This window comes from Diplotaxodon limnothrissa, linkage group LG3 (assembly GCF_057381915.1).
Source record: "Diplotaxodon limnothrissa isolate DT_005_m linkage group LG3, D_limnothrissa_male_GT1.1, whole genome shotgun sequence".
NCBI lineage: Eukaryota > Metazoa > Chordata > Actinopteri > Cichliformes > Cichlidae > Diplotaxodon > Diplotaxodon limnothrissa.
Window position 1 is genome coordinate 49,385,230 of NC_140598.1, and position 25,989 is coordinate 49,411,218.

Here is a 25,989-nt window from a genome sequence, read left to right on the forward strand (position 1 = left end):
GTTGGCTGCTAGAAGGGAGAGGAGCGGTGACTTTTGCCGTGCTTTATTGGAGGCTGCTGAGCGGGGCGGGCACACACGTGATCACCGCAAAAATGCACCTGTGGGGGCGCCTGAAGTGCCCCAGGTCGTGCTGCTGCGTGCATGCGCTTAGTGTCTGGAGAAGATGAGGAGTCCGTTTGTGCGGAAACCCTGAGCTGTATATTAGACACGATCTTTATTATGATTCCTTTCTAACAGATCAGCAAGACATTTCAGTGGCAATAAACACGATATAATGCAGGGGTGTCAAACATTAGGTTCTGGGGCTACAGTTGGCCCAGCAAAGACTCCAATCAGGTCCACTAAAAGGCTGGAAAATGTGATTGGCTTTTATTTTTGGACATTTAACTGTATTTTCATCGGTTTTAAGCCTTTTCTGCTGATTGCTCCCACATAGCTATTCACGCTGAACCAAAAAGGAATTAAGTAACAGATAAACATAAATAAAAAATTCTGTGAATCAACAAAACATGTATGTCTTATAAATACAAGACAGGGTGCATAATGAGCTAGGAGGATTTTCTCTGTCATTTTCTATAATTTTACACATCTTTACATAGAAATCTTGAGACGTGGTGTTGAAATTACAGTTTTTTCTCTTATGTTAAGACATTTATGGTTTAATGTGTCCTAAAACTTTTTTACACTGGTTTAAATACTCAGGGTAGCGTCATAATGAGGCTCACGTGCATAGAAAAAAAGCCCTTTAATGGCTCATTGAATGTTCTGTGCGTTTATGCAGCTGCAAACATGTTTTTCACCTACAGAGTAGGTTAATTCATATCAGCACAGAATATTAAATACAATAAAACAAACAACTTTAGTCAAACTGAGTACAAACCAAATCAACCCCGGTGATGTAAAGTAAAACAAATAGCTGAATAAATAAATGTCCCTGTTTTAAGATGAGATTCAGTCATGAAATTATTTTGATGTTCATTACAGGCAACTGTGAATCCTGCCTGGGGGCACCTGAAGGTTCTGGATGCCAGAGAGGCATTAAAAAAAAGCCCATCATATGGCGTGGAGCCATCTCACACCTCACAGCCACATACTTCGGGTGGCGACACATCGTTATCACATACAGCTGGAGGCTAGTGGCTCTCTTCCTTATGAGCTCTATCCTGAAAGCAGGGGAAATAAAAAATAAAACACTGAAGTCACATTATAATAAAACATGTCATTTATTATTCAGTCCTGCTGATCACTTATTCATCACAACAACTGTTGATTTGCTGTGAGTCCAGGCTGGGCTTCACTGAGCATGCTGTGGGGATTATGTGTAAGCATTCATGCATGTGTGTGTGTGAGAGAGAGAGATGGGGGATTATTCTGACCCCCGCTGACCTCCCTGAGTTGTACTAGACTTGAGCCTTCCCCAGTGACGTGAGCGACTGATGTGTCCCATTTTAACCTCTGATTAGTTTTTGTTGTCCTGACACGGACTTCAGATAAATTTCATGTGAGAAGAGCAAACAACAATCAAATCACGCTGCTGAGCAGTTCTCCACCAAAATAAAACTATCACTTTCTATGCAATCAGATGTTTTTTTTTCTGGGATTAAAATGTCTAACTTTCCATTTGCATGTTTTGACAAGCCCAGAATGAGAAGGGCTGCTTCAGGCACGGCACCCGACACAAAGAAGAAGAAGAAGGCATGCTTTGAGGAAGACTACAGAGGAGCTTAATGGATATAGAGAAGGATGACATGCAGAGGGTTGGTGTGACAGAGACACACCCTAATCTGCTATCTGTAGGTTCTGTGGTGAACCTACAGATAGCAGCCCAAAGAGGAAGAAGAATAAGGAGAAGAAGATGGCGACTTTTAGGGCCACTGAGGTTCACATTTTTGTTTTTTGGTGAAATGTTTCAGCAGCTATGGTGCAGACTGCACTGCAATTTGGTGCAGAGCAAACAGTGATGTATCCTCCAGGTCTAAATTGTGAAGTAAACGCAGAGGTTTCTGTTTGTTGTAATGGCCAGCAGGGGGCAATACATCTGGCTGGAGGGCTCTATGAGAAGAAGACCCCCCTGCTCTATTGCTCTGTGACATCAGTAAACACTTTAATGATGGATTTATGTCTCAGTCATTAGTTTCAAGTCTTATTTAAAGAAGCACAGTCCATAAAAAGCTACTTTCATCTACTTCCTTATTCACAAGGAATGACCACAGCAGGTAGTGCCAGAGATGCTTTACTTGTTCATGTAAACCGCATGAACATTACAGTCTATAGATATCTGCTGTATGTGAATGCTAGATAAAAACGCACTTGGGCATTGAGGAGTAAGTATATAAATGCATAAAGCACTAAAAAGCAGAACCAGTCTTTCCATCATATTTGATTTCAACACACCAGGAGGCTAACTGCAAAAATGCTAAGCTTACAGCTTTACTACAGGACTTCACTAACCTGTGAGTGATATCACAGTGGCTATACTCTGTGTGCCTGATGAAATGGATTGATAAGGTCTGCAGATCTGCTCTAAGTTTACCAGACCTCTGGAGCCTGTTAATCATCTTTGAGCTAGCATGACATTTAAATAATCAGTGATCTGTGGACTGTGTCCTTCCTGATGAATGGATAGGCGACTGCTGTCAATAACCTCGATCAAAGAACCAAATCAGTATGTAAATGTCTGAGGCACAGTCTACAGACCACAGTTATCTGAGCCACTAGATCTTACTAGATCGTTATATAAATGTTACATGTAGCGTTAGGCTGAAAAATCATTCTCACTCAATTTTTCCTGCAGTCACCTGAAGGGGCCAAAACATGTATTTTAATGAGGCTGGTTCATGTGGTTTTTCATTCTGCTCCCCCACTGAAGAGTTTTAACAACACTTGGTAGGAGGCGAATCAATAGCACAGTCAACACCTGAGCTTCCAGTTCCCTTCAGGGGACAAATCAATCCACAGAGAGCACAACAGGAACAAGGACTAATTCAGATACACAGGCTTTTCATTAGCTTCACCAACTGAATAACATCCCCACAGCATAGAGAAACTTGGCTTGATATTCATTTATTTATTTGTTTATTTTAGCCATTTATGCTTTAACTGAAGAAAAAAAAACTGTATGGACTACCTGTTTTACCCCTCAAAAAACGTGTAAATAAAAGATCAAACACACACCTCTCCTTCATCTGAAATTCCAATTTCCACCTGATATAAGTGATGTGAACCTGCTGGGTCTCCCCTCCAACCGTCCTTGTGGTGGCCTCTCGTTAAAACTCGTCCGGGGGTGCTAATGACCACACTATCCCCTGCCCCGGTCAGCCAGGCAGGGGGCCCGGGGCTTTATAATTGCTTTTTGGAGCACACCAGCTGTTTCATGTGCTTGCATGCTGGTCCCCAAAGGAGGACCAGTGAGGTGAGAGGGGGTTAGGGGGTAAGGTAGGGGCTGCCACAATGGGACCTTCCCCCTGGGCCCATTCCACTTCAGCTCCCCCCATCCCTCCTCCTACTGTGGAAGAAAACGTGAAGCTAGATAAGAGAACAGAGATGCTGCAGCTGGTGAGGGGAGCTGCATTAAGAAACACCGCATGGCACATGCATGTAAAAATATACAGTAAATAATACACTCTTCTATTTACTATCTACTCCAAAATTAATTCCTTATAAATGCAGGACCTGTAGAAAAACACCATGGCTTAATAAACAAAGGCAGGTTACTTATTGTGAATTCACTTTAAAATAGTACCTCGTTCTGTATTGTCTATGGATTTGTTTTCAGTGTAGGGCTGAGCCTATTTAACCAGAGGGGTGTACTAGGAAGCAAAATTAATGGGTTAGCAGGTTAGGTTGAACTTAAAGACAGTTTTCTGTGTCACAGAAGTGACTCTCTTTCTACCTGGCTAAATCACTGTGGTAACCGATGCTGAACACACAACACAGTCAGGAAAAGGTTACTTTGAAAGTTTCAGTTTCAAATCCTGTGCAACCACCACGTCTTCACTGATTCTTTTATTTACAGAATGTTTTAAAGGTGATATAGATTCTCTGTTGGGTGAATATGTTTTATATGTGCAGGATGTGCATCTGTACCTTTGTAAAAGCCCTGAATGAAGCGTAAACTGTGCATTGCATTATCAGTGGAGTGTGCATTTATGAACTTGTTGATGCAGAAATGTGGAAATGTTGTTGTGCTTGATTCTAATCTGCTGCTGGAATTGAATTGCAGTGTGTGTGTGTGTGTGTGTGTGTGGGGGGGGGGGGGGGGGGGGGGAGGTGGAATGTCCTTTTTCTTTTTTTGTTTGTGTTTTTTTCCTGTGTCAACCACTTTGACTTGTCCATTTTCACACACTGCATTTTTAATGCAATTGAAAATAATTTTTGTATCTTTCTTTTTTCCCTAATATTGGTGACTCTTTATCTCCAGAAGATTTTCCGACCCTGCGCAGAGGAATGTGGGGGAACCTTTTAAATACTTGTCATTTTAATAATGAAAATTGTCCATTAGAGGCACAACAGTTGCAGACACTCTGCTCTGGCACCCCGAGGGACAGCCAGATCAGCTTGCATTGGTCTCTAGGGCTGAGTGGAGGTGCTGGAAAGTGGATGAGAGCAAAGTGCTCCTTTCAAAACAAACTGAAAAGTAAATTACTGTCCGGTGAAGGATGACTGGATTTGACGTCTGTGATCTCATTAGAAAAATTAAACGTCTGGGCGATGCTTTGTCTGATTTATCCGGAAGCAGAGGCTTTAACATTATCAGCTGGCGTCTGTCGGTTGGATGCTGTAATAGGTGACGCTGCTTGAGTTGTTTCCATTGTGTGTAAACTGTGAGAGACACAGTAATGAGCCGCAGCTAGAGTGCATTTGGTGGATATCTCATGTCGGCAGACACAGGAAAGAAGATGGAAAAGCGCCCAAAGGCTTCCTTGTGTTGTTCACTGACCCCATATCATTTTACCCCGAAGGCGTGCACTAACAAAGCCTTTAAGGTTTTTCCTAAAACACAGAAGACCGCAAGCTACACTCCCTGCAACCGGAAAATTATACACACTATAATTGCTTTGCGGGCCACATTTTTCCTGCAGCTTTACACAGAGACATTAGCGCCGTCAGTTGTGTGTTTCCCCTGGTTTTCCCTTCTTGTCTCTACATGCCCAGCAGTTGTGTCTGGGCCTCAGGTGTCGCCTTACAGGTGATCAGGTTGTCTGTTTTTCTCCACTCGGTTGGTATTGTGATACGTTTATGTTTTGTTTTTTTTAGACTGGGTGTACCCGTCAAGGAACATTTATGCCTTTATTCTGTGACCGTCACGTCATCCTGCCGAAAGAAAGTGTTGTTTATTCGCTGAAGGCGACACACTGGGTCTCAGCTATAATGTGGGTTAACTGGCTGTAGGTCAAAGTCTGCACGCAAAAAAGCTCCAGAGTTTTAAAGCATGCAAATTAGGCAAACAGAAGTTATAGTGAACTCAACTCCTTACAAATGACCATGGAGGTCTGTCCTGGTGGAAGAGGATCAATAAATAGCTCAGCAGGGTGGTGCACCTATTGTGTGGACATGATTGATTACATGCTCCTTTTATGCACAGGGTCAAACCCTAATATGATGTTTTTCACCGTAATGGTACCTGCACACCTCCTCACACTGCAGATGCACATATCAGGCTTTTAATTCACATAAAAAACACACAAACTAACATAAAGATTTGGTGCTGTTATGGTTTATCTTTAAATAGAAATATGATGTATGTTGCAAAGGTCATCTATTCAGTGCTAGGATCACTGTGAATTAAAATATTTAAAAAATGTAATCATATATGTGCATGTTAATCTGTGAAAGACTGGCAATCTATCCAGGGTGTACCCTGCTTCGCCCTGTGACAGCTGGGACAGACTCCAGCCTCCCACGACCCTAAACGGATAAGCAGATGGATGCATGGCTGTGCATTTAGGGGGGTTTGTTGTTCATTCCACATATGTCATTAATGTCAAATTACAAAAAAATGTAAAAAAAAAAACTTAAATAAAAAGGTTATCAATATGGACGCATCAGTAAAAGTACAAACTGGTTTTTATGCATTAATGTGGCATTTGTGTGCCAAATCACAATGACAGTCGCCTCAAGGAGCTTTATATTGTAAGGTAGGCCCTACAATAATACTGAGAAACCCCCAACAATCAGACAACCCCCTTTGAGGATGCACTTGGCAACAGTGGGAAGGAAAAACTCATTTTTAATAGGAAGAAACCTCCAGCAAAACCAGGCTCAGGAAGAAGATTATATTGCCACTGGTTGGTGGTGAGGGGAGGGAGACAGGACAAAAGAGACAGAGGTGTGTAAAAGTACATAGAGAGTGAGAAAAAGTGAGTGACTAGGAAGTGCATCAGGGAAAGCCTCCACGAGTTACCTGATATAACCCTAACTATATGCTTTATCAAAAACTAAAGTTTTAAGCCTAATTATTCAAGACCTTGTCTGTGAGGAGCAGGATATTAATTTTAATTCTGGATTTAACAGGGAGCCGGTGAAGGGAAGCCAACACAGGAGAAATATGCTCTCTCTTTTTAGTCCCTGTCAGGCGTGGCCCTGTTAAATCTCTAAACATATGAATTTGTTCAATAAATCTACCAGATTTTTAGAAAAAAATTTCAGCCTGCATGTATGAAACATAATCAGAGTGGTTTGTCTGAAGTAATGTAGAAGGAGGCGGTGAAGTCAGATTACAGACATTTGAAATGAAGCATATCATCATTCATTTTATCCTGTATTTTGATTATTTTGAATACAAAACAGGGAAATAAAGCAAAATAAAAGACGTCTGTGTGGAGCTGAATCCAAACAAAGCTTCACACGAGGCTCTTTATCAGTTTCGGTGGTGCAGTGAGACACAAACTCAAACAGACTCTGTGGATTCTCCACTAACCCACTGACCTGCATTGCAGAAGGATTTTTTTTTCTTGCTGGTATGCGCTCTGCATGTTCAATTGCTAAGCCAAGAGGTTTCGTTATGTTTAACAATGCTGCCCTCTGCTGCTGACTGATGGTTGCTTAACTTCATTTTTGTTGTTGTTGTTGTTTCTTGGGTGGTGGGGGAACCTTAAAATTAGTTGTAATGTGGGGAAAAGAATCATAACTCACAATAATTTCCATTGAGAGCTCCAGTAGATGTTCTTAGTGTACAGGCTGTGATCAGCTGACCTGCTGCACTTTGTGGATTTACACAAGTTAATTCAACCAGATGTCAGCAGATGTTTCAGGAGTAGTCCTGGATGATTTCCATCCTCTACACCTCACCCTCCTCTACACTGACGCTGTACGGTTTACGCCTTTTTTTCTAGAAGGTATAAAGTTGATATGAAAGTGGAATTTGGTGAATGAATCTCAGCATAATCGGCTAAAATTCATATGGAGCTCTGCTACACTTGATGTAACCTAACCTAACAGCCACTGTGTACCAGTCACACACTGTTCTTTACTTTAAATCCATCACTGTGCAGCAAACTAACCTGTTTATCCTGCACTAACCTGCAGATGGTTTTCATGCAGCCTTTAAATAACACCTTGGTTTGTTCTGCAGCATTTTTCACAATATGAGAAAACATAATGTCGCCTGAACAGACCCAATATCTGATTTAAAACACGAAGACTTACATGTAAGTTTTAAATGAGCACTCCTTACTTTTAAATCTAACCTCCCGTTGTCCTCTCCTGTCCTGTCCTGTCTTTCTTATCTTTCTCCATCTCCGAGTGAAGTTGGCTCTCTTGCTTTTCTCTCCCTGTTAAATACAGCAACCGGACCTTTAGTTAGCAACACACTGTGAGACAAACTGCACACAAACTGTTTATGTGTTTGCTGATGTTTGCTGAACTGATAGAAACGCTGCATTTGAAATTACCTGCTACTTAAAAACAACGTCACTCCCTTAATGCTGGTTCGGTTTCTAACTAAATGCTGAAATACTGCAAAAAAATATCCCACTGTCTCACTTTTAATCCCTGACTTTGGCACACGTAATATGCACAAATACATGAAATAACATATCATTACATACAAACACACTGTTATCAAAGTTACCCTCAAAAGTAGCTCTTATCGCCAAACATTGTCGTGAGGCAACAAAAACAAAAACTGGATTTCTGAGCATGCAAAATTTAAAATAACTTCATAAACCTGCCTCTACGTCTTTTTACACTCACGTGTGTTTTAGATTTACAGTTTATGTCATTTTAAATATGATTACAAGGACAAACAGAAAAGGATGCCCCACCTTCAAATCATACTGGATACTAACTCAAACATCTTATTGGCCTGAAATTTGATACTTTTCCAGTACTGATACTAAATACTAATGGAGAACAGTTCAAGATGCAGTGTACTTGGTATACTGTATTTTCATCTTGTTAAGTATAGATGTCATACTGTATCTATACTTTATCAGAAACTTTGTTCACAAAATCCAAGTTATTTTCTTATAACTCATATAAACAAGTGATACTGGGCAGCAAACATCAAATAGAAGGCTATCTATGTTTTGCAGGCACTAGTTTAACAGCCACAACCAAGTAATTTACGCAACCACATTTACATTACACTCATAGTTAAACGTTACCTTTAATTACCCTGAATGGTGGCATAGGTCACTGACAGGTAAACCACAATATATTGTTTTATGTTCCGGTAGTAATTTTCAAAATAAAACGTCTCCGCCGCACAACTGCTTCAAAGTACTCTGACCCTATCACACTTCATGCATTTTTTGCATAGTAATGCACTCAGTAAAAATAATGCTGTTTGCTGATGCAGATGATGAGATACAGTTAAAAGCTCCTGGAAAATTTGGTTAACCTAGTTAGTTAATAACGCCATTATGGTTTAACAAAAAAGGTAATTAAAAAAAAATATTAATAGAAGTAAAAACTGATATGCAGACAACTGTCAGTAGTAAAAAGCTATCAGTTAAATAATTACATCACAGTTCTACTGAAATAACAGTGTACAAGTGATGAAAAGTCAATAACAACATGCACTGTGCAGAATTTAAAAAAATGAAAACACTTGTAATATTGTTTTATAACAATATATTAAAAATGAATGTTTTGTTTTCAAAAAGTATCACCAAATAAGTGTGAATGACTAATAAAACTCTCCAATGAATAGTCGTACTTGAGGTACATAAACTACTTATTTGATCAAGCAGGAAAGTAACTACTAAGCACTAACTGAAGCAGAAGGAAATATTATGCATTTTTCTCTTTACTGTTTGGAAAGTAGTGGAATATTGTATTAAGCAGCATAAGATGGAAATCTGAGTAAATTCCAAAAACTGACTTTAGTACTGGAGTATTTTGGCCCTTTAAAATGAGGTCATGATTTTGTTTTGAAAGCAACCGCTTCATTTCCGGTGGCGACCTAACTGTCGCTAACTTGTCTCGCGGATGTATATAAAAAGATCGGCTGCTGTAAGCTAGGAAGTGTTCTGACTGCGGTCGACCAGCCGGTGATCTTCCGTCCTCTCACGCGCTTGAAACATGGCTCTGAGCCGGCTGGAAAGAGCTCAGGTATGGCTGTTGAAGGCGGTCACGGAGGTCCTCGTCATCGTTTTTCGCTTCTTCTCCCCTCGGAGACCTGCTCTGTCCGGGAAGAAGCTCCCGCCCGTCAGAAACCCGCTGCTGCTTATGTCGGCGACGCAGCTCGCCAAGAAGATCCGGCGAAAACAGGTGTGTACCCGGTCAGACCTCCCGGCTGGAGGAGGAGAGGGGTGTGTGTTTGTTTAACACTTGCTCCAAGCGAGTAGATTTAACCATCTTCATGTCAGTTTGATTTAGACTCACATAAGCCGGTGTTAAATCTGGAGGTCATGGGTTGTCATGTTTCTTACATCCCCTCTTTAGCTTCTATTTCCATTCTTATTTCTATTTACAATCACTGGAGCTGAAGCACCTTGGTCCGCTCCTCAGGGACGGTTTCCCAACGCTTGCTTTCTGCTCCCAAGTCTCCACGCCCACAGTAAGACAGTAACACCTGTGGAATAACAACACACCTGTGCTGCCTGTACAGCCAGAATGGGAGCAGCCTTTTGTCGGGCTGTGCTTTGCTCCAGACAGATGTGTGGAACTTGGAGGTGAACAAATCGTGTACTTGTTGCTAGGTTTTATTGGAACGCACACATGGCGCATGTGCAGGTGCTGCTTTCATGTGGCGCTGGAGCGGTAAATGCTGATTAATGAGTTACTCACAAATGTTTTAACAGCTTTTGGACAGACATTCCGAGATGGGATGAGATAAAAGAAAGTAACATCTTTAGGAAAGACTGCTCAGTGATAACATTAAAAAAAGAAAGAAAAGAAAACTACAATAGTGCAGGAAGCAGGGGTTCCCAAAGTGTGGGCGCGGGACACCCATTTGGGCCGTGAAGCTGCTGTGAGCTGCGGGCCCTGAGAGGAGAGAGAGTTTTCAATGATTTATAAAACAAACAAACAAAAAAACCCAAATAAGACTGTTCATTTTTAATTTTAAACTTGTATCCACCTTAGAGCTGGGGTGTCAAACATAAGGATCTGGGGCCAGAATTGGTCAGGCAAAGACTCCAATCTGGCCATGCACTGCATGGCTCTGGAATGGGAGGGGCATGCATTTTGTATTTTTAACAGATAACAGCTTCTGTGACATTATACCAAAGTAATTAAGTAATATAAAACATTTAACAAAAGATGTTTTTTCACATAATTGTTCTGAGTAAATAAAAAAATAAAAAAATCTTCAGTGTTATAATTAAACGATGGTCTGGGCAATGACCTACTAGAACTTTACTAGAAGTAATCTCTTATAATTTGAGCCCAAAGACTGCTTACTACAGCACCATTTCTTTATAATGTAGAAAAACTGAGATGTATGGTTATTTGCACTTTTTTGTCTTATATTAAGATATCGGGAATTAAACGTGTCTTTAAACCTCTTTACAATGACAGTTTCATTGGTCACACCTTGAGAAACGCGCACCTTTCGCGCACATATATACTTTTAGTATGACTCCAGTGTGGTGTGCAGGGGATGAGAGGCATCATCCACAGTACTAAGTGCTTTCCTCTGTATCCAGGACTGAATCATCATCCCCGATGAGCTCATTGAGTCTATTTGCATCAGCTGCTCCACCGCACAGTAGCATAAAAGCTGACACTGAAATCACCAAGTCTACTGAGGGGTGGGGGAAAAAACAGGCTGTTACTGAATGACCTTTCCTGTACAGGGCCCCTTTGTTTTTAGATTACAGTATCTTATTGTAATCTAATTCACTCTGGATAACTATATCAAACAGAAGGCTTGATGTTTGGTGGTAGGGCCCTGTTTTGGACATAACCTGTATAAAAGATGGATGTAACTTTTGGCCAGGAAAAATGAAGCTAATGCCTTAAACCTGCATTCTTCCTAATGACCAGCAGAGGGCGATTCCACTGATTACAGAAAACTTCTGGCCTGACAACGTTTACAGAGGTCACTTCTGTAAACTCCTTATTTCCTGATAATTTCCTTTGGTCTCAGTTACTAGTTTCAGTTAGGGCTGCTCGATTATGGCAAAAATGATAATCACGATTATTTTCACTGAAATTGAGATCTCGATTATTTGACGATATTTATTTAACCCTTTAAGACCTACTATAGAACAAAGTCCGCCAGAGCTTATATTATTTTTTTTACATGTTGTAGTGCCATTTGTGGGAGCATTTCAAGTTGCTATACAACTGTTATAGCCCATTTTAATAATATGTATGCATTAAGTCCATAGTAACTACATTAATTACAAAAAAGTGCAATAAACTACAAAAAAATTGAAAATCATTTTTGTTTTTTTTACATATATTTCTACTTAGAGAAATTTAAGAGGTTTATCCCTCAAAACTTTAAATACAAAAAAGTTGCAAAAAATAGTTTACAACAACAGGAAATTTATTTTGAGTGTCTTCATAGTTTTATTTTTGAGATACACCAATTTTTATATACTGCAGGAAAAACGAAAAAACAATCCTATGATGCAAATTTGCAAAGAAAACAGCAGGTGCATCAAAATAAACTATTTCCAGCAGTGCAATTCGAGTTCTAAGCATCCCAGAAACTATTCAGAAAAGTAAACATGACTTATAAAAACACCAGTATAGGCTTTTAAGGCCTCAAGTAAAAAAACTACATTTTCCGCGAAAATGACGTCACTTCCGGTTTCGGGCAGGAAATGGTGGACATGCGATAGTTCGCGCTGATGTCTGTTTCATTGTGGGAAGTGTTACAAACAGCTGATCAGATCGGCAAAGCGTGTTTCTGGAATATTATGTTTTTGTTGCTGCAAGCGCTTTTTATGCAATTTTTGCAAAGCTTTATGTGGAAGGAAACCGTGACCGAGGACAAGCTGATGGCATCAGATGTAAGTACAACTCCTCCGGTTTCATATGCAAAAAAAATTATTGCGCTAGCTTACACGGTTCAGGTTCTACAGGGATTTAACAATAGTTACGCAAAACGGAGCGTGCTGCTCTGACCGGCTTTAAAGGGTTAACAATGACTTTAAAAAATAATATAAAATAGTGTGCAACACCACTGAAGTTTTTTTTACCTCTCTTTTCAACCAACGGCAGTCACTCTCCTCTCCAAATAACTTCTGCTTAGCTTTCCGAGCTTCCCTCGGGTCCTCTTAATCAGCGGTCCCCAACCTTTTTTGCGCCACGGACCGGTTTATGCCCGACAATATTTTCACGGACCGGCCTTTAAGGTGTCGCGGATAAATGCAACAAAAAAAAAAAAAACTAGTACCGGTACCGAAAAAAAAGATGATTTATTCATAACACACGTGAAAAGACCCAGGAAAACCGAGTTAACAATCAAAACGATAACAAAATAACGCTGAAAACCGATTTAAAAACCCTGAAAACCATACATTTCACACCTGAGCCTCAACTCTCGCGGCCCGGTACCAAACGACTCACGGACCGGTACCGGTCCAAGGCCCAGGGGTTGGGGACCGCTGCTCTTAATTGTTGTGACGCGTGTTCGAATTGCAGAGAGGTGCGCTGGATTTGCCCCATGGAGCAGCGCGAGAGTAAAGCATGAGGGAGGGGCTAATAATCGGCTCAGTCATTTTTAATGATCGTTGAAAGCCCAGATCGTAATCGTGATTAAAATTCGATTATTTGAGCAGCCCTAGTTTCAGTAAAACAAAACATAAAATCCATTTTTTAGTTTATGGTTATTGTAAGAGTAGGAAAGGATTACCCTGGTAATGCTAACAGCTTGTCAATCAAAATTGTTAGCCAATAAGTGTGGAGTGTCACTGGCACATCCACTGCTCACTCATAAAAAACATGTTGATATTAAGTGCTCAGCTACAGACTTCAATGACACATCACTGTAGCTTTCCTCCTTCTTTTTTTTTTTTCTTTTTTTTTTTTTTAAATTGCGTCTGTGATCCTGGGAGAGCAGCAGGCATCAGTGACAGGAGACGTAGCAGAAACAACTTGAAAGGAGGAACTGTGGGTTGCAAAGCGGCTTGCAGCTGTAGAGAAGCTGAAGCAGCTTTTATAATCCACCCTAAAGACACTGAAGTCAAAACCTTATTTCCTTTTTTAATTTTTTTTTTCTTTAGGACAAATCATATTCAAGTTTCACCCTCAGTTTGACTTGTTTTCCTGTTCTGTGACATTCTTTCTGCAATGAACCATAACATGTCCTTACGTGGTCTAAATGTTATGTCCCTGCAGGTGTCCAGCGTAGAGGTGGTGCAGGCTTACATTGACAGGATCCAGGAAGTTAACCCTTTTGTGAATGCTGTTGTGAAAGACAGGCAAGAAACGATCATCTCTATTTCCCTGATGTCTGATAGTGTGCTCTTGAGCTGCAGTTATTGATTATTTTGTTGACAGGAAGACAGAAACATTTTCCTGGCCCAGCACAGGGTATGATGATGTGAGGCTTTTTTTTTCTTTAACTCAGAAATGAAACTAAAAATGAAGATGTATCAATATATCAGCCTTGAAGAATGCCATCAGACTATTGGGATAAAAACATGGTGTTTAACCTTAGCAGTGCCTGATGTGTGTCTGTTCTGTCACATCACGTTTGCTGTGGGTAAATGTGCAAAGGTAGTGTGAGGAAAATATAAAAAAGATTTAAGTGCTGAAGTTTTCTCAGCAAATGAAAACATGTAATTATAGTGACAATACAATGCACAGTTTGCACTGCTGTAATTTGACATTTTACTAGCATCAGGTCAAAATCTTTTCCCTCTAAATTTGTCAGTAACGTAAACTGCATTTCTGTCTGTCCAGGTTTGCTGCTGCCCTCCAGGAGGCGGCTCAGGTCGATAAGCTGATTGAGGAGGAGACTGGAGGAGAGGAAGTGCTGGAGGACCGGCTGCCTTTATTAGGAGTCCCACTTTCTGTGAAAGAGTCTTATGCCCTCCAGGGTAACTTCCAGAAATTTAATCTCCCGTCAGCTGCGTGAAACTTGACACTTTACTGTGGTTACCTGCATCAGGTGACCTCAGTTTTACTCAGTATTTGATACTGTTAACATGTCTCAGTCCACACATGCACTTTGGACTGTATGTATGCAAGTATGCATTTAAGCGCTGTAAATCCTCTTAGAAGGTTTTACTGTGGTAGTTAGTTTTCAAACTTCAGTTCTGGTTTTTGACTTGCTGTTCACTGAAGGAGAAAACTAGAAGTCAGAAACGTTTTCCGTCAGTTAAAAATGATGCTGAGGGAAAAGCAGAGCTGTTAGTCTTTAGTTCTAGTTAGTCACTGCAAATCCACTCTGCACATGTGACACGTCTCCCTTCTGCAGGCATGCCCTTCACTACAGGCCTGGTCTCCAGGCGAGGGATCGTGGCCACAGTCGACGCTCCACCTGTGGCCCTGCTGAAGAGAGCGGGTGCCATCCCGCTGGGTGTCACCAACACAAGCGAGCTCTGCATGTGGTATGAATCGCACAACCACATCTATGGCATCACCAACAACCCGTATGACCTGGAGAGGATACCGGGAGGAAGCTCAGGTTAGCAGCCGGTGTTGAGACAAAGTTGAATTTTTTTAAATTTTTTTTTTGCGTCTGTTTTTGTTGCCAGGAGTCGTCCTGGTTTTAATCATATTACTGAGGCTCTGGCTGTGGTGCTTTTATTTATTTTTACCTTTCCCTGCTTTCAGGTCTGGTTGAATGCTATTTTATGTGGAAAATGTTCAATGATGTCTTGTATGCAGAGCTGTACAAAATCTAAAAACCTTGTGATGTCTCTTTCTGTCTTTGTGTGTGAAGACTACACTAAACCTCTGTGCTGCTTTTTTTTTATTTTTTATTTTTTTAAGGCAATTTTAAGCGTAAAATCTGCAACCAAACCATCGTTAGTCGAGTTGCTTTATTTTTATAATAGTAACGCTGCTTATTTCATACATTTAATGAACAAATACATTTTATGTTGCCATTTTTTTCCTCAAAAACAAAAATGTTCGTATCTGCAGGTAAACGTACTTTGTTGACTCTGTGAGGACTTTTATTGACAATAATGGTCCAGATAAAGTCCACTTCCACTGACTTATCTCTGCTCTCTCACTGTTTATCGCCTGTTCCTCTGGGCTCAGGGGGAGAGGGCAGCATACTGGGAGCGGCAGGTTCAGTCATCGGTGTGGGCTCAGACATCGGCGGCAGCATTCGTATGCCCTGTTTCTTCAATGGAATATTTGGCCATAAAACTACTCCAGGTAAAAGACACTGGCTGTGAGTCTGATAACCCCACATAAGCTAATGTTGTAGCTCTGTTTTTGTTTTGTTTTTTTTGGGGGGGGGGGTTAGTAGCAGTTAATGAGGAAAAACATGTGACAGGGATCACTCATAGACATGAACCTCCAGAGGATTATCATGTGTGCCTGCAGCTCCCCTCTGCTTCTTTTTCAGCTTTGCCCACAACTTTACAGCTAACTGCTCGCATAGCACAGTGGCAGTTAAAGCCCAGCTGAGGACACAGTGGAGCATTTAGGAGCTAAACAGGCAGGTTTGTCTCAGGAGATTTCTGTTCAGCGCTGTTAAAATGTGCATTAAAGCTTTCTACGCTAGTTGTTATCTGGGCCCTCTTCGCAAACAAGCTGTGACTGAAACAAAGCCTTGGGTTTTACATTCATCAGGTGGACAGAAACTTTGAAGGAGCAGCTGCTACCCACTGCACCAGATTGAAATCTTCATGTATGACAGCGTTTTGCTTACAGATTGTTTGTAAGGCTGACTAATAGAGGAAAAAATACTTTTTCCTTTAGGTGTCGTGTCCTGTGAGAATCAGTACCCTCCTTCCTCTGGCAGGCAGGAGGAGTACCTCAGCTCTGGTCCCATGTGTCGCTACGCTGAAGACCTTCTGCCTATGCTCAAGATCATGGCCGGACCCAGAGTTGACATGTAAGGCCCTGCTGCTGTTGCTTCATCTGAGTGTAATTCGGGGCTAATGTGTTAATTCTTTTATTTATTTGTATTAGTTTATCTACATGTATAAGTGACACAGTGTGCAATCTGTGTTCATGCACAAATACAGTTCTTATGGTGCCAAGGTAAGAACTGGGGCTTACTTAGAAGAGGCTGGAGACCTTCTAAAGCAAAGTGTGTGTGCGTGTGATCAAATTATGGCTAACTGGACACACCCACATTGATAAATTGATAGCAGATGTTTCATATCCCTAATCTGCACAATAAAATGCATCCAGCTATCTCAGTGCTAATTTTTTATTTTTTTTTTAGTGCTTCATGGATGTGATAATGATCCACACGCAGTAACATTTTATACTCTCCTAAACTTCTTACATTTTATGTGACTGACGATTGCTCGCACATAAGAGGATTTTGGATGTTGGCTTAAATGTAATATTTTGGCCACGATGATAAACTAACTACATCATGTCTTTTGTCTTCTTCGTCCCCATCACCCCCCAACCATATCTTGTTAAAAGGGAGATTTTCCTTCCCACTGCCTCAAATTGCTTCCTCATATGGGGTTTTGTGATTGTCAGGGTTTCTTTCTAATATATTCAATTCCTTATTCTTGTATCTTTCCAATATTTAAGGCTTAGGGAGTGGCTGCAGCTCAGGAGATGAGGCAGGTCATCCACTAAGTGGAACGGTGGTGGTTTGATCCCTGGCTGTTCTAGTGTGCATGCAAAGTATTCTTGGGCAAGATACTGAACCCCAAGTTGCTCATCGATGCGTCCATTGGAGTGTGAATGTTAGAAATAGACAGCACTTTAAAAAAGTGCTTGTATGATTACGTGTGAATGAGTGAATAATGCATCTTGTATAAAGCGCTTTGAGTGCTCCACTAGAAACCTGCTACATAAGAACCAACCCCTTTACTTTTTACCCTACAATATAAAGCAACTTGATGTCACTGTTATGATTTTTATTATTTTCTTTTCGCTATTAAAAATTCTGAGTTTGGCTCACCTGTTGTGAAAACAACCTAAAATAAAACAACTCAGTAACTATGAATAATTTTGATTTAATTTAAAGAATATTGAGGTTTTCTTTGTTTTTGTGCAGCCAAACGCAGGAGATGCCAGACATAATACAGGTCAAAGGAGCTTGCAAAGAAAAGCGTCTGGACTTCTTTAAGTTGCTTGAAGACGTTTCACCTCTCATCCAAGAATCTTCTTCAGTTCTAAGGTCAAATGGTGGAGAGTCCCTTCTACGCTCTCCAATCTTAGAGGTTTACAAGTTTGTGGACAAGGCTCAGCAGGCCCAACACTCTAAAGGAAAAGAAAGACAACGCAGGAAATTTCACACCTTGCTTTCTAAAACACTCCTCATTCTGAACCTACACAACTCGGAGAAGAAAACACACCTGAGGACAGTCAGGAGAAATGGGTGAAGAACTTTTCATCTCACTGAACCTGAAAAGAGGGTATTAGCCAAAGGACTCAATTTTGCCATTTCTCCGCAACAGTTGCCCATAGTGGACCTCATCACAGCCACAGAAACAGCCATACGGATTAATAAATTATCACAGACAGAAGCAGAGCAAATCAGGATGAAAGTCTCAGCCACGCTCTCCAGTGCCAAAGTCCCTCCATCCAACCTCACAATACAGGAAAAGAAGGCCGTCGCTTTCCTGAGCAAAGACCACAACATCACTGTTTTACCAGCTGATAAGGGAAGATGCACCGTGGTCCTAAACACTACAGATTACCATACAAAGATCACTACTCTCCTCAGTGACAACAATACCTACGAAGCCTTAAAGCGAGACCCCACAAGCAGCTACAAAAAGAAAGTTATAGCTTGCCTTCAAGACTTTGAAAAGGACAAAATCATTGACCGCCTTTACCCAGGGGATGCCATACCCTGCATTTACGGACTTCCTAAAATCCACAAGGAAGCTGTCCCACTCAGACCCATAGTCAGTAGCATAAACTCAGCCACTTACAACATTGCTAAACACCTTGCTACCATCCTTGCTCCTCTCGTGGGGAGCACCCCACACCACATCAAGAACTCCACTGACTTCACCGACAAGGTCCAGAAACTTACCCTGGATCCAGATGAAACCATGGTGTCCTTTGATGTAGTCTCTCTCTTCACTTGCATACCCACCACGGAGGCCGTGGAGACTGTCAGAAAACGACTACAAGAAGACAGCTCCTTGGAGGACAGGACCAACTTCACACCCGATCAGATCTGCACACTGTTAGACCTCTGCCTCACCACTACATATTTCAAATACAACGAAGGCTTTTACAGACAAAAACATGGCTGTGCCATGGGCTCCCCCGTGTCACCTATTGTAGCCAACCTTTACATGGAGGAAGTGGAAAGGAAGGCTCTTGGCTCTTTCAAAGGAAGAGTACCCAGCCACTGGTACAGATATGTGGACGACACCTGGGTCAAAATCAAGACACAAGAAGTGGAATCCTTCACTGCGCACATTAACGCTGTGGATAAAAACATCAAGTTCACCAGGGAAGACACAAAGGACAACTGTTTGCCTTTCCTGGACTGCGCTGTGCACATTGAAGAGAACGGCAACCTCAACATCGAAGTTTACCGGAAGCCCACACACACAGCTCAGTACCTCCTCTTTGACTCCCATCACCCTCTGGAACACAAACTTGGAGTAATTAGGACCCTACACCACCGGGCAGAACATGTTCCCTCTAAGCCTGAAGGAAAAAAAGAAGGAACACACACATGTAAAGGAAGCACTCAAAATGTGCGGCTATCCTAAATGGGCGTTCTTAAAGTCAGCAAAGAGGCACAGAAAAGAAGACCAGACACCAGCGAGGGAGGATAAGAAGGACAGACGCAACAACATTGTCATCCCCTATGTAGCCGGTGTATCAGAAAAACTCAGGAGAGTTTTCTCCAAGCATGACATCCTGGTGTACTTCAGACCCAGCAACACGCTCAGACAGAAACTGGTTCACCCGAAAGACAAAACTCCAAAACACAGACTTAACAATGTGGTGTATGCTGTACAGTGCAGCGAGGAATGCCCAGACCTCTACATTGGAGAGACCAAACAGCCACTTCACAAGCGCATGGCACAACACAGAAGAGCCACCTCCACAGGACAAGACTCAGCTGTCCATCTGCATCTTAAGGATAAAGGACACTCTTTGGAGGATGCCAATGTTCACATTTTGGACAGAGAGGACAGATGGTTTGAAAGAGGAGTGAAAGAAGCCATCTATGTCCACTGTGAGCGACCATCTTTGAACAGAGGCGGGGGTTTACGACACCAACTCTCTGCCATCTATAATCCAGTTTTTGAGATCCCTTCCCAGACGCCTTAACGCCCACTCACATCCTGGGCCATCTGACCTCAGGAACCCAAAACTCTGGCTGATTGGGACCCACACCCGTTTTCACACCTTGGGTCAGGTGATTAGAGGATCATCAGGGGTCCTTTTGTCCCTCTGTGGGGGGAAACTCCCACTGGGTTTAAATCTGGGACTCTCCATCATTTGACCTTAGAACTGAAGAAGCTTCTCGGATGAGAGGTGAAACGTCTTCAAGCAACTTAAAGAAGTCCAGACGCTTTTCTTTGCAAGCTCCTTAGACTACGATGACCTGGATGACTAAGAACCTTCACAGAGACTTAATACAGGCATTTAACTACAGAGAGGTATTTTGGGTAGCCTGCGAACAGGGTTTTACCAGGGCTGTAATAACGTCAGCACTTGATCTCGAGGTTTCATTTACATCAGCATAATGGACACATTTGTTTATCAAATGGTCCAAAATTACAAGGAATTGTATAGATTTCTGTCACAGAAGATTCTGACTCAACACAACCAAACCCCAACTGTGTTTGTTAGCTACAGTAGTTCAGCAGTGCTGTTGATTGTTTCCACTTGTGCTCACAGGTTGTCCTTAAACACAAAGGTCGACTTAAAGAAGCTGCGGTTCTTCACCATCCCTCATGACGGCGGCTCTCCTCTCATAACCCCCGTCAGCAAAGAGCTCGTAGACATTCAGAGAAAGGTGCGTTGTTTTTTTGGTTTTTTTCCCTGTCTATTGCAGAACTCCTACACACTTAGGAGGAATTGTTTTACACTTTAAATCCTCGTGTGGTCTTCCACAGGTAGCCGAGCGCCTGGAGGCGGACCTCGGAGTGAAAGTCCAAGAAGTGCATTTCCCTGAGCTCCGCTACAGCTTTCAGATCTGGGACACCTACATGGTCCTTCCTGACAAGGAGGGCAAAGTAGGTCCAGAACATTAACTTTACAGCAGACAAAGAGTCAGCGGGTGAATGATGAAGACAAGGGAGAGAAACAGGCATTGGTTTCTTGCTGTTGCCAGGACTTTCCAGCTAATAAGGCACGTCTCACTAAGAGAGAAAGCAGGCTGAGTCTTAGTCACAGCACCTATTGTAGTCTGCTGCCCAGAAATGGTCGCCTAATCTGTTTAGCTGCCTGTGCACGACACACACACACACACACACACAGTAATGTTTCTGCCACTTCAGAGGACAATACCCGCATCTAGATTTCCTGCAGACGCCTCGCATTAAACCAAGTCTCCTCATTAAAATGTAAAGCTTTACAATGTGATCAGTTTTTGTTTCTAACTCAGAGTTATGTGCTTGGGAAGAGATTTATGTGCCCACATAGTTACATCCACGCAGTTCTCTTCAGCTAATCTGAAACGTTTCTGTTACCAGGCTGTGAGTTAGTCACAGTCAGTTTACTGCTACTTTCTACTTTAATGCAGATCACCAGTTTGATTTAAAGTGAACTTACTATGCTTTTCCTTATTTTATGTCTTATACTGTCACAGTGCTGGATGCTCATACTGAACATGGCCATGGAGTTTATTCTTTTCCTACTATTGGCTCTGTGTGATGTAAGGGGATGTCCTTATGTGGTCTTCTCAGGCACAGTATAAGAGCATTCAGTGATTGATTGCATGTAGTTGCAGCGATCATCTGATCATCCAGAGGTTGAGCCTCGTCTTTAATCCGTCTCTTTGTAATATGAGACTCAACTCAGTTGGTTGTATTCTAGTTTTATTCTTATATAAAAGCAAGGTTGCTGTATTGAAGTTAAATCACCGTCCTGTATCAACTACATCAAATATCAATGGAGGTACTTGTTTGTATTTAGAGAGGAACAGATTTGCAATTCCTTCTGATTTATCAGTTAGTTGACATATTGCTACACAGATTGAATTGAAGACACCAGCTGATGAGTGATCACAAACCCAGTCCCAGTCTTTGAAGCAACACTTTCAAAGGCAACACTGCAACTTCAGTGGACATGGTTGCAGTAATTTTTGTTTTGCTCTGGTCTCCAAGTACTGTAGCATAAAAGGGTTGTGGTAGAGTCCAAGAACAAAAATATGGGTAAACTAGGTATTCTTTAAACCAAATCTATATCATTCAGGCATCTAAATGTACCAAGTTAAAGAGAGCTAAATCAAAATGCCCAGTATAGGAGTTAAGTATTGAAACACTGGTTTCCAGTCTTTGTTGTTTCTGCACTTTTTCTCAGATCAGATTTGTATCTTGTCTGTATTTTGAATCCCATAAGAACCAGTGAGGTGAACTTCGCAACCAAAACCCAAAATTTATGTGGCTGTACTATTTTTCTTCTTTCCTTGACCCGTGAATCATTTCACACCCACCTGTTGGGTTATACAGTGGTCCCTCGCTATAACACGGTTCACCTTTTGTGGCTTCGCTGTTGTTGTTTGTTTGTTTGTTTGTTTGTTTTACTGCGTATTGTTCTGTGTCCTGATTGGCTGTTGACCATTGTCAGTCAATCTCATGTCGTGTCTCCTGTACAGTGCAGAATGCGTTCAGCTTGTCAAATTTACATAAATCTTCGATCGCTAGCAGTGTGACTCTGAAGTGCTGCACTGTATGTTTGTAAGTTTTCTCCCCAACAAACACAACACTGGCGACAAAACGTTTTGCACCGTCAAAGGCAACTACAGGTGTGTTTGGTTTCATTCTATAATACTGGACTTATTTTTCTAGAAGGTTTGAACTTAGTGTTTAAACAAGAGAGAAAAGTGTGAAAATGTTCATGCCTGTCTGAGAAAAGTGTATAAAGTGTGTAGTGAGGGGTTTTACAGACTTAAAACATTTATAATAATTGTAAAAAATAAAGTTGGCTACTTCGCGGATTTTACCTATCGGGGGTTATTTTTAGAACGTAACTCCCGCAATAAACGAGGGACCAGTGTACTCGTCTTTACAAAGTGGGCAGTAGAGTGGCATCACTGCAGTGCAGGGATCCCAAAAAGATTTTAGAGCTGTCACTCAAAAAAGATTAGTGACACAGCCACTCTACTCTACTCTCTACCCCTGACATCCATTTTTGTGATATTTGACTGAAGTGGTTTCATGACGGGAACATTTTTGTGGCCTGTGGGCTTCTGCTGTTTTCAGGTGCTCAATGACTAATAAATCATTACTAACTTTAAACCTGAGCCTGGTGTAGTGATGCCACACAGGTGCAGGTTACTGGCACGATAATGATGACAACTTGGACAGTCTGTCAGCAGAAAATAGCAACCATGTTTGAGAGGAAGCAATAAAGAACATGGAGAAGTAATACAGTCTGTGTCCTTTCTATGACCTTTAAAAGAACTGAATTGTTTTTGTTTTGTTTTCTCCCAGCCTCCTCAGACGTTTGCTGAGTTGATGGGAGAACCAGGACGACCAGCTTGGCCTCTGTGGGAGCTGCTGAAGTGGATGATAGGAAGATCAGACCACACCCTCGCTGCTATCGGTAAAGGCTGCAATACAGACTTCCAAAGTGTTCAATAGTAGCTCTCAATTTAAAAACAAAACACTGTTATATATAAAAATGATTAAGCAATAAATGAATAAATAGCATTTAAAGTTTCTGTGAACCGACGTCTTCAGCTGTGGGCCTGATTGAGATGACTCGCATGTCCAAAACACCGTCCTCCATCATCCAGATGAAGGAGAAGCTGCAGAAGGAGGTGGATGAGCTGTTGGGTGCTGACGGTGTTTTCCTTTACCCCTCTCACCCCAAAGTGGCCCCCAAACACCACCACCCGCTCCTAAGACCCTTCGACTTCTCATACACCGGTCAGTGGCGTTCCACTTCTCACCTGATCTTATTTTAACAGCCAACATCTGCACAGCAACATCACGATTAATATCACAGACATTAAAATCCAGAAACCGCTGATCTGCTGGGACTTTCCCACACAATCATTTACAAAGAAAGGTCTGAAAATGGGAGAAAATGTTTCACTCTCAAAGCAGAATGCTGCTTCAAATTGATGGGTTGGCAGTAATTTGAATAACTTTGGGGCCCTCAGTATCAGCTGATTTTAAACCCCACAGCCTGCCTGAGTATTGTTGCTGATCATGTCCCTTTATGACCACAGTGCACCATGTCACAAAGCACAGATCTTCTCAGACTTGTTTTTTGACCGTAACAGTGAGTTCCCTGTACTCACATGGCCTCTACTCACCAGTAGAGCAACTTTGCATTTTTTTGGAACGGGAGACTCGCATCATGGATGTGCAGCAGCTGTGTGATGTTTGTTGAATCTGTGCCATGAAGAATTAAAGCAGGTCTGAAGGCACAAGAGGATCCAAACCAGTACTAGTGAGGAATACACAAAGCTCTTTGGTGGTCAGTTTTGTTTTGTTTTTTGCACCTGGACTCTTGCAGTCTGTGTGCAGGTTATCCTTTGTGCTTTTCAGTCACATCACTTTGCAAAATAACCTTTAACCTCCTAGGACCTGGCGTCCACATATGTCGACATCACATTTTGGGTTATTTAGACTAAAATACTCAATTTTGCTCTACATGGGCCTGATATCCACTTACGAGGACATTATACTGCTACTGTTCTATCAAAGTTGTAAACGAATTTCCTCATGTGGCTCTCATTTTTCTTAAAAACAAAACTAAGGTTGAAAAAAAAAAATCTGGTAATTCTTTGTTTTTACATTCATCGGGCCCCAATATGACCAAATATCAAAGAGAAATTAAAAATGCATGTCGTGGAAGAGTTCGGGTCTTAGGAGGTTAAAGCTCAGTTGAAAAAAAACTGTGGGAGACTTCAAAACCTTTTTACATCCTGGAAACTGTCTGTGATTTATCTTATGTCTGACAGTCATTTTCGAAGTTGCTATTTCTGGATTATTGCTGTTAAAAAGATTTATTCCACGTATTAAGACATTTTTCTTTTTTTTTTTTCCCCCCCCCTCCATACACAGGTATAATTAACATGCTGGGGTTGCCAGTGACTCAGTGCCCTCTGGGTGTGGGTGAGGAGGGTCTGCCTCTGGGCGTGCAGGTCGTTGCAGGGAAGCTGCAGGACCACCTGACCCTCGCTGTGGCCCTCCACCTGGAGAAGACGTTCGGAGGCTGGAAGGACCCCGGAGCAAACTAAAAGCACACGCTCACACAGTAGCAGTCATCACCAAGCCTGCAGAGCAGGTGTGGTTTGGCTGAGGTAGCGGTACTGCCTGATGTAGTACACAGAGAGAGCTAGAGTCGTTGCTTTGAATGTTTTAGTAGGAAAGATTTTGCACTAATAAGAATTCAGTCATGATTTTGTCATCTACTCTTTTCACAGACTGCCATGAACCTGAGCTTTAACAAACTGAAAGGCTATCAGCTCTCTCTGAGCATTCACTGTATGACATAGGACAGGGTGTTTGTGTAGACAAGCCTCGCACTGTTAGACTTCCCTGGTTTTTCCACCTGCTTCACTCATGTACGTGCAGACTCATTGTTACTGTTTTGACTTTCAAAAGGTCATTTTTGATTGTTTATGTTCACACTCGCAGCCACCCAGGTTGTTACTGTCGCTCTAACTGATTGGACCTCTGCAAACACTCAGCGTGAACCTGAGCAGAAGTCTCCTGAATACATTAAATAATGATTTGTGCCGTAACTACAGAGGCAAACGGACAGAGCTGACAATCAGGTATGGGCTAGACATGATCATGCATTAAACACTGGAAATAAAGTGTTAACCAAAGTGCTTCAGAGATGACATTAGATGGTCCAATAACAGAATGGCAGGCACCAGTGGAATAGAGATTATGAAGGAATACTTATCTGACATCTGTAGAGGAAAACGGCCTTAATTTAATGATGACATGAATGTTGCAGATCAGTGCAGTGACTGAGGCGCATGCTTTATGTTGCAACTCATTTTAATTAATAAAAAAAGTATTGTTTCATATTACAGCTGTTTTTCTTTTAAAAACCCTGTTTGACTTATTCCAATGAAGAATTCAAGGTGATTGTTATGCGCAACACACAGGCCAGAAGGCCAAATGTGTAAGGACCAATGGGCAACACTTCAGCTGAATTTTTTTTTTTTTTTAAATAGCTCGTCCACCTGGATAACTGTATTCAGAGCACAATGATCAGCAATTAACTAAACAACATGACTGACATAGACAATCCCATAAAACAGGATTTAATACAGTATCTCTGTCAAGTTCAAGACATGAATCACAATCAGTAAACAATTAA

The 25,989-nt window shown here is 41.6% G+C and overlaps 1 protein-coding gene across 1 annotated transcript; it reads left to right on the top strand.

The window, feature by feature from the left end:
- The first annotated feature begins 9,479 nt into the window (after window positions 1–9,479).
- faah2b (fatty acid amide hydrolase 2b) lies at window positions 9,480–25,654 on the top strand. Its single transcript, XM_085350792.1, has 11 exons — window positions 9,480–9,714; window positions 13,741–13,823; window positions 14,308–14,444; window positions 14,825–15,034; window positions 15,616–15,735; window positions 16,285–16,420; window positions 20,374–20,491; window positions 20,592–20,711; window positions 23,133–23,244; window positions 23,382–23,570; window positions 24,717–25,654. Exons 1-11 carry the CDS (start codon window positions 9,526–9,528, stop codon window positions 24,890–24,892), a joined length of 1,590 nt encoding a protein of 529 aa, XP_085206918.1. The 5' UTR covers window positions 9,480–9,525; the 3' UTR covers window positions 24,893–25,654.
- The last annotated feature ends 335 nt before the right edge of the window (window positions 25,655–25,989 follow it).

Bases quoted from the DNA above. Each gene is read 5' to 3' on its own strand.
- faah2b (XM_085350792.1), top strand. From the start codon at position 9,526: ATGGCTCTGAGCCGGCTGGAAAGAGCTCAGGTATGGCTGTTGAAGGCG. The intron at 15,736-16,284 runs GTAAAAGACACT...TTTTTCCTTTAG, and splicing joins TGGCCATAAAACTACTCCAG to GTGTCGTGTCCTGTGAGAAT. The intron at 23,571-24,716 runs GTCAGTGGCGTT...CTCCATACACAG, and splicing joins CTTCGACTTCTCATACACCG to GTATAATTAACATGCTGGGG.